This window comes from Octopus sinensis, linkage group LG5 (genome assembly GCF_006345805.1).
Source record: "Octopus sinensis linkage group LG5, ASM634580v1, whole genome shotgun sequence".
Classification (NCBI taxonomy): Eukaryota; Metazoa; Mollusca; class Cephalopoda; order Octopoda; family Octopodidae; genus Octopus; species Octopus sinensis.
Genome location: NC_043001.1, coordinates 115,728,044 through 115,740,608, shown reverse-complemented (window position 1 = coordinate 115,740,608; position 12,565 = coordinate 115,728,044). Strand labels below are relative to the sequence as shown.

General features: G+C 35.8%; 1 protein-coding gene across 1 annotated transcript in view; it reads left to right on the top strand.

The window, feature by feature from the left end:
- LOC115212249 overlaps nt 1–12,565 on the top strand; it is a 142,050-nt gene that overhangs the window by 76,280 nt on the left and 53,205 nt on the right. Inside the window, exons 9-10 of the mRNA XM_029781087.2 lie at nt 3,498–3,746; nt 8,578–8,886. Of these exons, the coding sequence (XP_029636947.2) occupies nt 3,498–3,746; nt 8,578–8,886 (558 nt within the window). The remainder of the gene's footprint in view (nt 1–3,497; nt 3,747–8,577; nt 8,887–12,565) is intronic.

Sequence of the window (12,565 nt, the reverse complement as noted above, 5' to 3'; positions counted from 1 at the left end):
AATCATTATTCTAACACTGACCCTGCTGTATTCACTCTATTTACTTTAAGAATTATTTTAATGACATCCATTCTGTGCAATATTGTTGTTGAGCTTCAAAAGAACTCCCTCAGATTAAGAGCATGACCTGTAAATATGAACAAAAGAACTGAAAGATAATTTGGGTTTGTTGATCCTTGATTTTACTAAGGGATTTATTGTGACCAAACATCACATCAATTTCTCCAGTTTAAATGAATATGGGTGTTTGTAAATTTTCTGGTCTCTAAAGTCCATATTTTGCTCTCTACAACCACCCTACTTCAAATGGTGTATTCTGTAAACATCTACAACTGCCCAATTTCTAAATATTGATATCCTTTTTACTAGGTTTTAAGTGGGCACATTTAATTTCTCCTGTAATATTTCAGTATCCTTATGCACTATTAATGGATAGACAGGTGTCAAATTTATGCTTTACAGAGACCTGTTTAATTGAAATATCTCTCCCTAGGATAGAAACTTGATAAATAAGACATTGAACTCAAAATTTGTCAAAACAATTATTGATTGGATCAATTCAAAACCTAAAAATTTTGATTTTATATTCAATGCCACTGAAGCATTATCTCATTTTGAATTTGAATAGACTAATGCAGTTCACATAGAAGATGTCGCAAAGCATATGATGTACCCAACCTAACTTATTTATTATCCTTAACTGAAGGTAGCTCACTGAATTTTGAAATTAGAGAAGCTAAGTTTTCAATAAAACTTTTGATTACATCTCCTACCTAGAAATCATTATTTTCAGTAAAATGTTTGTTAAAAAACTGGAAAATATGAGCTAACCTGGAAAGACAAAAATTTACTGAGCAAGGCAAACATTTTAAACCAAAACATATTTTAAGAAGAAATGAATGTCATCACAAATTGTCCTGATGACAGCAGCATCATAATCATTTCTGCTGTGAAAGGAAATGCAACTTCAATAATGTCAGAGTAGAATACACACTAATCACACCTTTAGGCATGCCAAAATTAAATGCAAAATAACTTGTTACACACATATATAATCTACAAACACACAATTACTCAAGATTCTGTCAAGATCAGTTGCCAGCTGTAGATACTCAACATATTCTTTTATGAGTTGTTACCAGCAAAATTTATTTCCCTTCTTACTGATTGAAGTGTCCCATTTTTCATGGGTGCTGTACATTTCAATAAACTAATAAAAGAGTTTGTTTTTTTTAGTTCATTTTACAGCACCCATGAAAAATGGGACATATTGATCTAGTTTTCAAGTCATCAACTTTAATGTGATTTGCTTGCTCACAATGATTGGTGGGAGGGGGGGCTCTTTTTTTGGTGAAGTTCTACTTTCGGAAACAAACTAGATCAATATTTTGAATAGTTATTGCAAAATATGTCACTAGTTAATATAACTTATAAAAATGCCTATACAAGACTATTGAACTTCCAAATAAAATGTGAGATACACTTTATATTGCCAGTAATTAAGCAATTTAAATATATATATATTTCTGAAAATGTAGCAATAAAATGTGCATTTTGGCTCAGCTATGTTTTTTTGGGCAACTCCAGTTTCTGAGTGGCCAGGGAGAGGCATTTACAGTAGGAAAATAAACATCATCCACTGGACTCTGTCGCAGTTTTGAGTCTCACTACTCTTATAGTGATGAGAAAAAATATCTACAATACACTCTGTTAAGGTGTTGGTAAATAAGCAGAGAAAGCATAGAGTCAAGAGATCCCTTCAGTTCTCTCTTGCTGAGGACATAACCTCGTCTTTAATACTGGTTCCACAATAAAATGCACCCAATACACTCTGTAAAGTAGCTGTAAATGAACAGAGAAAGCATAGAGTCAAGATGTGTATTTGGTCTTCTCTAGCCAAAGATATGACAACTTCTCTAGTGGTGGTACTACACTAAAATACATTTAGTACACTCTGTGTACAGGTTGGTCATAGGAAGCACATCTATCTATTGAAACATAGTCAAAACCTAGCCAAATGTGGCATAGTCTTCCAACTTGTCTATGAAAACAGCGGTCTCAGTAAGGTCCCATATGTGACTACCCTTCCTTGCCATCATGGAGAGTGGATATGAAGAAGGAGAAGGAAAAGGAGGTGATTTAAAGCATCAAGAAAATGTGTCTATCCTATTGAAGTATTTTTTCAAATATAAGCAGTCATTTGGAGACCATATTTTTCTGCAATAAATAACCTGTATTCTTCTATATGTATGCAATGAAATCCCCAATCACTGTTAGCTCCACTTTACAACAAACAGTCGCCTAGAAACATACAAAGATTCTGTATTAGTTATACAATCAAATCAATACAACAAATTTCAAAGATGTCACATTCAGTCTTCAAGTTTGGATAAATCAAAGAGTTATGTTTATAATGCATTTATCAAATTTTTCAGTGTGGAAATGAAAAAACCCTAAATATCATTACAGAAGAGATTGAGAAACTTTGATTAGGGATGACAAGACAAAAGCATAATGTCTGATGTACAATTGAAAATCATAAGCATCTATGGATAAGGGCATCAAAAGTAAAGGTTCCATTCAAATCTAACCAAAAGATATACAACTGTTTATTTGGTTTTAAACCCATAACTTTGGATAGAGGGCTCTAATTAAAAATGATAGGAAGACAAAAAAAGCAAAGCTAACTGTTTAAATTTAAAGAGTTCATTTAAAAAGTTCATCTCAGTACTATATACGTATTTACTTCAATAATTTATTTTATTCAGTTTATTTATATTTTGTTCTCAGAATGAAAACTACATCAACTTCAACAACATAAAAACTTAATATTTGAATCTTTTGACCCAGTATTTTCAATTACTTTGGTTTCATTTGTCTGGCATCTTACCACTTTCTTCCTATCATGCTATTACCATAAATGGATACATTTAAACACTACATTGATATTGTGATGAAGAACGGATATATCCTTTTTCCCATGATCTACTGAAGAACGCTTCTAATTTCTCTTATTGAGAGGCATTTTTTGCATGTTATGTGAAGAAATTTCATTGTGAAATGATTTTAATTTCTTATATCTGTATGGGTTGACAATTTTTATGAATATTATTAGTAGAAATTTCATGAATTGTTTGTTTACTGTACACCTCAGTAAACTATCTTCCTGGTGAATACAGTTATTTCTCAATGGACAATCTACCCATCTAGATACAAGTACTGCATGGAAGTACATCTCACTGTTGCAACCTCCTGTAAATCTTAAAAACCTTATAAAGATTTCATTAGCCACAGGGCCAAGCTCAAATTGTCCCAAGATTGTGGTGGTTTAGATTGCTTACTGTATTTTACTTTGATATCCTGTATGAGAAACATGTTCAACGACAATCATAGAATCTGAATTTAAAATGTGTATGAAACTGAAATTTTGAATCTTAATCCTATTTTCTAAATTGAAACCCTTCCTTGATTATTTTATTTTATTTTATTTTTTTAAGATCCTCCTCAAGTAAACATTCATATTTCAAATGAGCCAAATAAAATAATAATTAGTTGCACTGCATCTGGTGGAAATCCAGCAAATCATAAATATGAACTGAAGCAAAAATGGGGAAACACCATTAAGAATACTTATGATATAAAAGTATTATCTATAAATCCTTCCTTCAGTAATACTGGTACATGGGAGTGTCATGTAAGCAATGATGATTTTCTTGTGATTAAGTCATCAAACTACAAAATTCCAGGCAAGTATTTTACAAAGCCACAGTTATTTTTAAAACATACAAGGGACGTTCAATAAGTAATGCCCCTGACCCACTTGCAGTTGTTTGATCTAGCTGAAATTTTGCATGTGCAATTATTTATATCTCTATAGATTAAGTGGCAAATTACAGCTCTGAACTAATTGTGGTTTCCTATTTACAGGTGTTTGAACTGAGTCAAGTGTGAAATGGAGCCTGTTGCGTGTCGAGCAGTGATCACGTTTTTGTATTTGAAAGGACGCACACCACGGGAGACTTTTGATGAAATGAAAGTAACTTATGGTGATGATGCCCCATCATATGACCTTGTAAAACGCTGGTATCGTGAATTCAAACATGGTCGGAACTCTGTGGAAACAGCTCCCAGATCTGGTCGCCCCCCCCCCTTCTGCCATTGATGAGGCATTTGTCCATCAAGTTGAGGCTGCCATTTTGGAAGATCGACGCATAACTATTTCCCAAATAGCCCATGAGGTCAAGATTAGTACCGGGTCTGTGGAAACTATCATTCATGACCATTTGCATATGCAAAAGGTGTCTGCCAGATGGATTCCCAGGTTGCTCACGCCTTTCCAGAAGCAAGAACGCGTCGATTGCTCGAGGATGAATTTGGAGATGTGCCAAGAAGATGAGTCAAAATTTTTCAAAAGACTGATTACACAGGATGAAACCTGGGTCCATCACTATGATCCAGAGACCAAAGCCCAGTCAATGCAGTGGAATCACCGTTACTCACCTCCTCCAAAGAAGGCAAGGGTGCAGCCCTCCGCTAGCAAAGTCATACTCACCACCTTCTGGGACCAGGACGGAGTAGTGATGCCAGATTTCCTGGCAAATGGTACCACAATTACAGGAGCCTATTATGCTTCACTTTTGAGGAAATTAAGAGAAGCTATCAAAATCAAGAGGCGGGGCAAGATCAGCAAAGGTATCCTCCTTCTGCAGGACAACGCTCCGGTCCACAACTCGTGTGTTGCCAGATCAGAAGCACAGGCGTGCGGCTATGAACTCCTCCTTAATCCCCCCTACTCTCCTGACCTTGCACCCTCTGATTTTCACCTCTTCCCAGCCATGAAGTTATTTTTGAAAGGAAAGCATTTCCCAGATGATGCAGCCTTGATTTCTGAAGTCATGTCGTGGTTGGAGGACCAAGCTGGGGGTCTACTACAATAACGGTCTCCAGAGCTGCATCAAACAATGGGAGAAATGCATAACTCTGGGTGGTTCCTATGTAGAAAAAGACTAATAACTGTGCCAAGTTTCGTTGCTCTACTGCTATGGGAAGTGGGTCAGGGGCATTACTTATTGAACGCCCCTCGTATTTACAATTCAATTTTTATTTTTGGAATGGTAAAATTGTTCAGGTATTTATTTAATTTTATCCCATTAGAAGATTGTTGGACTTTGTTTCTTTTTATGTGTATCAATAAAATTGATAATTTTAATTATAATTTTCAGGAATTGTTTGAGATATAAATACTGAAGAATTGTATTGGGTTGGCAACTAAGTTCCTACCGTTTTTTTAAATTAAAATTTTTTAACAGGTTTAATGAAAAATAACAACTAATTAATCAATAATGCATTCACCCTTGTTGTTTATTACTTCTTCCCAATGTTCAACAAGATTTTCAATACCTTGTTGGTAGAAATCACCCGATTTCGGCTCAAAAAATTGATTCAAGCTCTCAATTCTGCATCATTATTGAACGAAAATCCACACATAGCACTTGAAAGAGATAGAAAGAGGTGGAAATCCATTGGTGCCAAATTAGGAGAGTATGGTGGGTGTAGCAGCACTTCTCAGCCATACGTTTGAATGACTTCCTTGGCCATTTTGGCGATATGAGGGTGGGTGTTGTCATGCAGCAGAAGAGCTTTATGCTGCCGATTAGGTCTTTTCTCTTGAATAGCCATGTTGAGTTGTTCCATCTGTTGAACATAGAGTTCAACATTGACCGTTTGGTTCTGTTCAAGCAATTCGTAATGGATAATTCCTTCCCAGTCCCACCATATACACAACATCGTTTTACACTGATGAAGATCTTGTTTTACACGCAGTGTCCCTTATTTACCGGGGCTAAGCCATTCCTTACGCTGTTTCATATTGATGTACAGGCACTATTTCTCATCACCAGTAACAATTCAGTAAAGAAATCGTTGCTTGTGTCTTTCAGTTGAGTGGTGATGAGCAAGGAAACCAGTGGAGATTGTGGCTTGTTAATTTTTGTTGTTGTCACTTAGAACATGCAAAACCCATGCTCCATACTTCTGAACCTTTCCCATTGAGGGAAGATGCTTTTCTATGGCAGTGTGAGAGCATTCCATTTTCTCTGCCAGTTCCCTTGTCATTTGATGAGAAATTTTGTGCAAAAGTTGGTTTAATTGCTCTTCATTGAACTCAACTGGACGACCAGAACAAGGTGCGTCTTCGAGGTCAAAATTTCCATTTTTGAACTCCACATACCTATCACGAGTGGCTTTTTCAGCTATGGTACCCTCTCCATACACAGCACAAATGTCACGAGCAGCTTTTTCGGCCTTAGAACCTTGATTAAAAGCAAAATGAAGGCAGTATCGGAAATGCTCGTTTCTCTTAACTTGACATTCCATTTTAATGATCTGAAAATAAACAAAAATTAACTAAGATTAACTAGAAACAAAAAAATAGATTCCAAAATTTAAAAATGCAATAAATTCCAAAATTTAGAAAAACGGCAGGAACTTAGTTGTCAACTCAGTTGTTTTAATAAAGTGATTGTCATCAATATTTCCAGAAAAGAACTGAAAGTGTTTTTTCACATTAATTGGAAGCATATGAATTAAATTATAGACCAAGAGCATAAAATATTTGTTGTTATTTCAAATTATAAAGAGATACATATGGTGTTAGTTTCCTTTTTGGCAAAAAATATTTATTTTTCTAAGATCTTCCTAAAACTTTTAGTAACATAGAGTTTTCATTTAAATTCTATATCATATTATATTTGTTAGCTTTAGAAAGAAGAGAAATGTTTGTATCCTGTTTAGACCTTCATGAAAACCACTTTGTAACATAAAGGTAATGGTTTCTAGGAGACCTAGTTTTATATATCTTCAGATGTCTTGAGATCAAAGTTAAAGTAGGAGCTGATGAATCATCATAATCTTAGAAATATTGGCTGTGAAACTAATAGGCTGTTTCTGAGTAGCATTGTAGAGATTGTCTTTATTAGAGATGATGCAGATAATTGCATATTTCTTCATTTTTGATTAAGTGATCTTTGAGCACAAATTTCAAACTTTGTAATGGATTAGTCACTTGGAAATAATAATCTCAAGGTGATATCTGAGACAATATCACATAGTGATAATCCCATTCTAAGTTACCCAAATCTCGAAATTTCTGAATTGATATCTTGTACAGATTATATCAATTTGAATCCTTTGAAAAACCTTCCTCTTTATTTTACACAGTAGTGTCTTGTCTTTGGCCACATCTATAAAAATAATCAGGAGACCAAGTTATCCACTTCTATACATCACTTGAAGTTGCTCACTTGACTTGTAGTTTTAAATTAGAAGCTATAATAGTGACATCTTAAATAATGAATAGAGTTGAAAAAAAGTAACTGATTGAATGTTTTGTTGTGTGTAGAAGGTTAAACTGGATTCACTGTGGATAGCAAATACAACATATGTTCATGGTACTGGGTTTGTTAAAAAGTGATGGAAAAGAATTTTTGACAAAGTTGCTGGATGTCTAATTAGCAAGTGTCTGTTTAATTGCAATCAAGGAGCTAAAAACTTATATGCAGGCATTGATTTCTTTTTGGGCAGTAAAGCAGCTCTGTGGGTGTTTCAGCCCTTTCCATCATGACACTAGAACTGTCCAGGGCCACCTACTGGTGTAAACAACAACATAAGCATGCAACAGCACAAGCTTTGGTGATCAGATGTTGCAACTCTGGATCAGTTATTTCTACCATCCTCATTGCTAATTCTTGCTTCGTCACTCATGCTCTCTCCTCAGGAAGATATAATAAGTTGCTTTCTTGACAACTTCTGGCAATTTTCTTGTAACATCTTTTGTGTCATTTGCACCTAATCCAAAACTCCTGAGCATCAAGTGAACCCTGATTCCAACAAATCCTCTGACATTTGTCTCTACAGGAAGGTATATTACCTCTCTTCCATTGTTTTCCCAAAGTTTAAACACCTTATCATATTTTCTTTCCTGAGGAGAGCATCTTCGATGTTACCTTCTTAGGGAACTGTCAGCTTTACCACCTTTTTTTCTTAGCACCGTATGACAAGCTCAGGTCTCTTGATGGTAAAAAGTGACAAGTGATATTTACCATCAGAATCAACAGAAAACTCCTACTTCCCCATTTTCGATCATTCTTCTTCCTTACAGTGGCTGGCTTGCAACCTTTATCTTCCCATGCCCCACTACTTGTGGCCTTTTGCCATTGCTAATTCACATTACCCTCTCCTATACTGCACCAATCAGTACTCTAAATGCTTGGTTATACTGCCATATGCATCATAGTCTGAGTTCAAATTCCACCAAGGCCTGCTTTGCCTTTCATTCTTTTGGAATTGATAAAATAAGTACCTGTTAAGCACTGGGGTTGATATAATTGACTAGCCCCTTCCTCAAAATTCCAGGCTTTTTTGCCTATAGTAGAAAGCATTATTTCATCATATTTATACCAAAAACTTACAATAATCTTCAATTGATAATTTAGAATATTTATTGTTAGTTTCAGAAAATATTTAATTTCTAGTACATGTGTATTTTCTCTTTTAATATTTTCTTATTTTTTCCACCAGTGAGACCTATGTTCAGTTCAGGATCAAATGGTCCAAAACAGAGAAATGTTTCCAATGGAGAAACTGTAATTTTGAAACAGTGTTTTTATTCGCATCCAAAATCTGATGTAAAATGGCAGAAAAATGAGGAATCAATTGACTCAAACAAATATTTAATAACTGATTATTTCCCAAATGAGTTTCCTTTCAAAGGAAGCTGTACTAGTTTGAAGATAGAAGACACCAAAGATGATGTTATAGATACTTATACCTTAACAGTGGAAAACTCCGAAGGAAAAGAAACTGTTGTTTTTACTTTGAGATATAAGAGTAAGTTGTTACATGCTTCTTTAATCATTTAGAATGTTATTTTATGTTATATAGAATTGTTTGTAATTTATTAATATATTCATAAAGTACTTAAAGTTCTACTTTCAGTTTAAGTGTTATAGTCAGCTCTGGGTTTTAATGTCAGAGCGTCTAGTTTAGCTTTGTTTCTTGCTCAGTATTACATTTGTAAGTACAAATAATTTTCCTTTCAGAAATCATCATTATCACCATCATCATCATCATTTAACATCTGCTTTCCATGTTGGCATGGGTTGGACATTTTGACTAGAGGTCACTAAGCGGAAGACTGCACCATGCTATGCTTTCTGTTTTGACATGATTTTTATGACTAGGTGCCCTTCCTAACATCAACCACTCCAAAGAATGGACTGAATGCTTATGTGACACCAGCACAACTGAGATCAGTTTTGGCATGTTTTTTTTAACAGTTGGATGCTCTTCCAAACGCCAACCACTATACAGAGTGGAATGGATGCTTTTTATGTGGCACCAACACTAACAGAGTCACCAAATAACTTGTAAGATAAAGATCCTTTGAGAGAGGATGTGGCATTGGAGGTGATCTTGTGCCAGATGATGAAAAGTTAGTGTATGACAGAGAAACAAATAGATGTGTTGCTGTAGAGGAGATACATGATTACCCAGTCAGAAGGAGAGAGAAGAAGTGATCAAGATTGAGACCAGTAATGGGTGTGTTGCTGTAGAAGTGATACATAGTTAACCAGTCTAAGGAATAGAGAAAGGGAGTGAAAGAGAGCAAAAGAAAGAGGGAGATTGTCAGAGAGCAGGAGAAAGAGGGAGAGTGCAAGAGAGCAGGAGAAAGAGGGAGAGTGCAAGAGAGCAGGAGAGAGATGGTGGTAAAGCACCAGAGCATGCTCATAAGGAATGGGGATCAGAATATAAATGGGATGGTAGAGAAGAGCCAGGAGGAGATAAGTGGTAGCAAAGTGGAAGAGTATGCTCTAAAGACATGGGGTTAGAATATAAAAGGGAGGGAGTTGCCAAGGTACATGTATAGAGAGTGAATGCAAGGTGTGTGGGGGTGGGGTATGCAGTGACTGTTAAAACCTGGGCATATAGAGTGGGTAGGGGACAACAGGATAGTAATGATACTGTGAGCAGTGCAGTGTGGACAGAACTGGGGAGCAAGAGATAAGCATAGTGCATAAAAGGGGAAATGTGAGTAAGAGGAGAGATGTAGTTTGGTTTGTTGGAGTAGGGTGTGAAGATGGCAAAACTTATATTGGGAAACTACTCCCTCAGTTTTAGTGAAGTTTTCAGGTTGATTAACTATTTTTAGTGTGTTTATTTAAATATTTTCTATGTAGTTTAAGTGGAGTTGTTTTAAATGTAGTAAGGCATTTTTGCTGAAATAGGGAAACAGTGAACGAATGCATATAAATACTGAAATATTACCTCTTTTTGGCCTTTCTACTGGTCCAAATTGGTTAAATCTCTTAAGTTATTTTGATTTATATGATTCCCTATACAATGTTCATGGATATTTAATAAATCTGTCAGTTGGACACTTGGCACTAGGAAGGAGATCCAGTTGTAAAAACCATGCGAAAACAGACAATAAAGCTTGATGTGGCTCCCAGACTTACCAGCTCCTGTCAAACAGTTCACCATGCCAGTATAGATAACAGATGTGAAATGACAGCAGCAATGTTCTTTTTTTTTTTTGTCATAGAACAGAATATTTGGAATTAATGCAGTTATTGCAAGTTAAATGATGTCAAGTTACTACAAAGCAGCACTAAGTAGAAAAATTCAGAACCTGTCTGAGACAGGATAACATTGGCCTCACCAAGTTAGAAACAGTTCCATGCATGTAGATTGCTTGAAGTTGATGGTTCATCTGTGGTTTTCATTAATCAATGACCAATGGCATAAGGAAGAGTTGGGGGAACTGTTCAGTATGAAAAGTAAATTGAAAGGTGTATAAGAATTTCTGAGGTACATTTTTACTGAGAAAATTAATGAATCTTTCAAATTCATAGGTATGCTATATATATAACATTACTATTTAAATTTTTTCATATGGATCTTTATAGATTTTCTCATTGAGTAATTTCAAATTTAAAATCAGGTGATGAGCTCCTCACTCCTAGTGTAGACCATATTTATAAAGTATTCTGGGATAGTTACAAACAATTTATATCACTATATGAAATGGCAGGAATTCAATTTATTATCCAATTTAACAAACTGCAAATGCTATATTGGCCTTAGTCTCCTTATTCTTTTCCTAATTTATAGCTTTTGACAGATTCTGCAATAAGAACTTTTCTTATGAAAAATAGTTCTGAAATCATATGTTAAAATTCAAGAATTATAATGCTTAGATGAGGCTGATTAGGGGACCTTAGCCAGCAGTTACAAGTACACACAATTTCGGCATGCACTTCCACTTTCCCCAGAAAAGATTGCCACATCATTGTGTGGGTTTGAAATCATTAGTGTAACCCGACAGACATATTGTTTTTACTGTGCTGTCACTGTGTAAAATGCTGAACTATTCAACACTACATTACATAACTACAGTTATGTCTGTGCAGTCACAGAGAAGAATGATTAGAAACATTTCTAAAGCATTAACAGAATGAACACATCCTTATTAGAAGGATATAAATTGCCCTCATCATCATTTTGATGTCTGTCTTTGATGTTGGCATGGGTTGGATGGTTTCATAAAAGCTGGCAAGCCAGAGAGCTGCACCAGGCCCAATTGTTTGATTTGCCATGGTTTCTATGGCTGATTGCTCTTCCTAATGCCTGCCACCTTACAGAGTGTACTGGGTGCTTTTAATGCAACACCAGCACTGATGACTTTTTTATATGGCACCAACTGGCACTCCATTGGTAATGATGATGAGTGTTCCAGTTGATTGGATCATTGGAACAGCCTGCTCATGAAATTACCATACAAGTGACTAAGCACTCCACAGATATGTGTTCTCAGAGAGATTCAGTGTGACAATGAATGTGACAAGGCTGGCCCTTTGAATTACAGGTACAGCTCATTTTTGTCAACTCAGTGATTGGAGCAACATGAAATGAAGCATCTTGCTCGAGGATGCAATGTACTGTTGGGAGTCAAACTAACAGTTTTATGATCATGAGCCAAATACACTAACCACTAAGCCATGCACCTTCACATGTGGCACCAGCACCAGTGGGGTTGCCAAATAACTTGTAAGACCTCTCAGTTGGGAGAGGAAGTGGAACTGAGGGAAGTAGCTTAGTGCCAAGTGAGAGATTAGAATATGATAGGGGAATAGAGATAAATGTCTTACTATGGAAGAGATACTTGGCTACTCCAGAAGGAAAAAAAGAAGAGAGAGAAAGTTAGAAGTAGAAGAAAGATAGAGACATTCAAAGCAAGAGAAAGAGAGAGAGAGAAATAGATGTGTTGAAGTTGCATCGGAATTGTGGGAGTAGTAGTAGTAGTCTGGAGGAGAGAGTAGTAGTAGTAGTCTGAAAGAGAATAGAAAGATGAATTTTACAAAAGTGTGAGGGGAAATGTTTAGAGATGAGGAAGAGGTGACTTTAGGAGGTAATGGTGAGAGAAATTGAAACTGGAATGGTTGGGAGGGAGTGTGATTGATATGTGAGGGCATGTAGTGTGTGCAGTTAGGCATTTGAGATAGAGTGG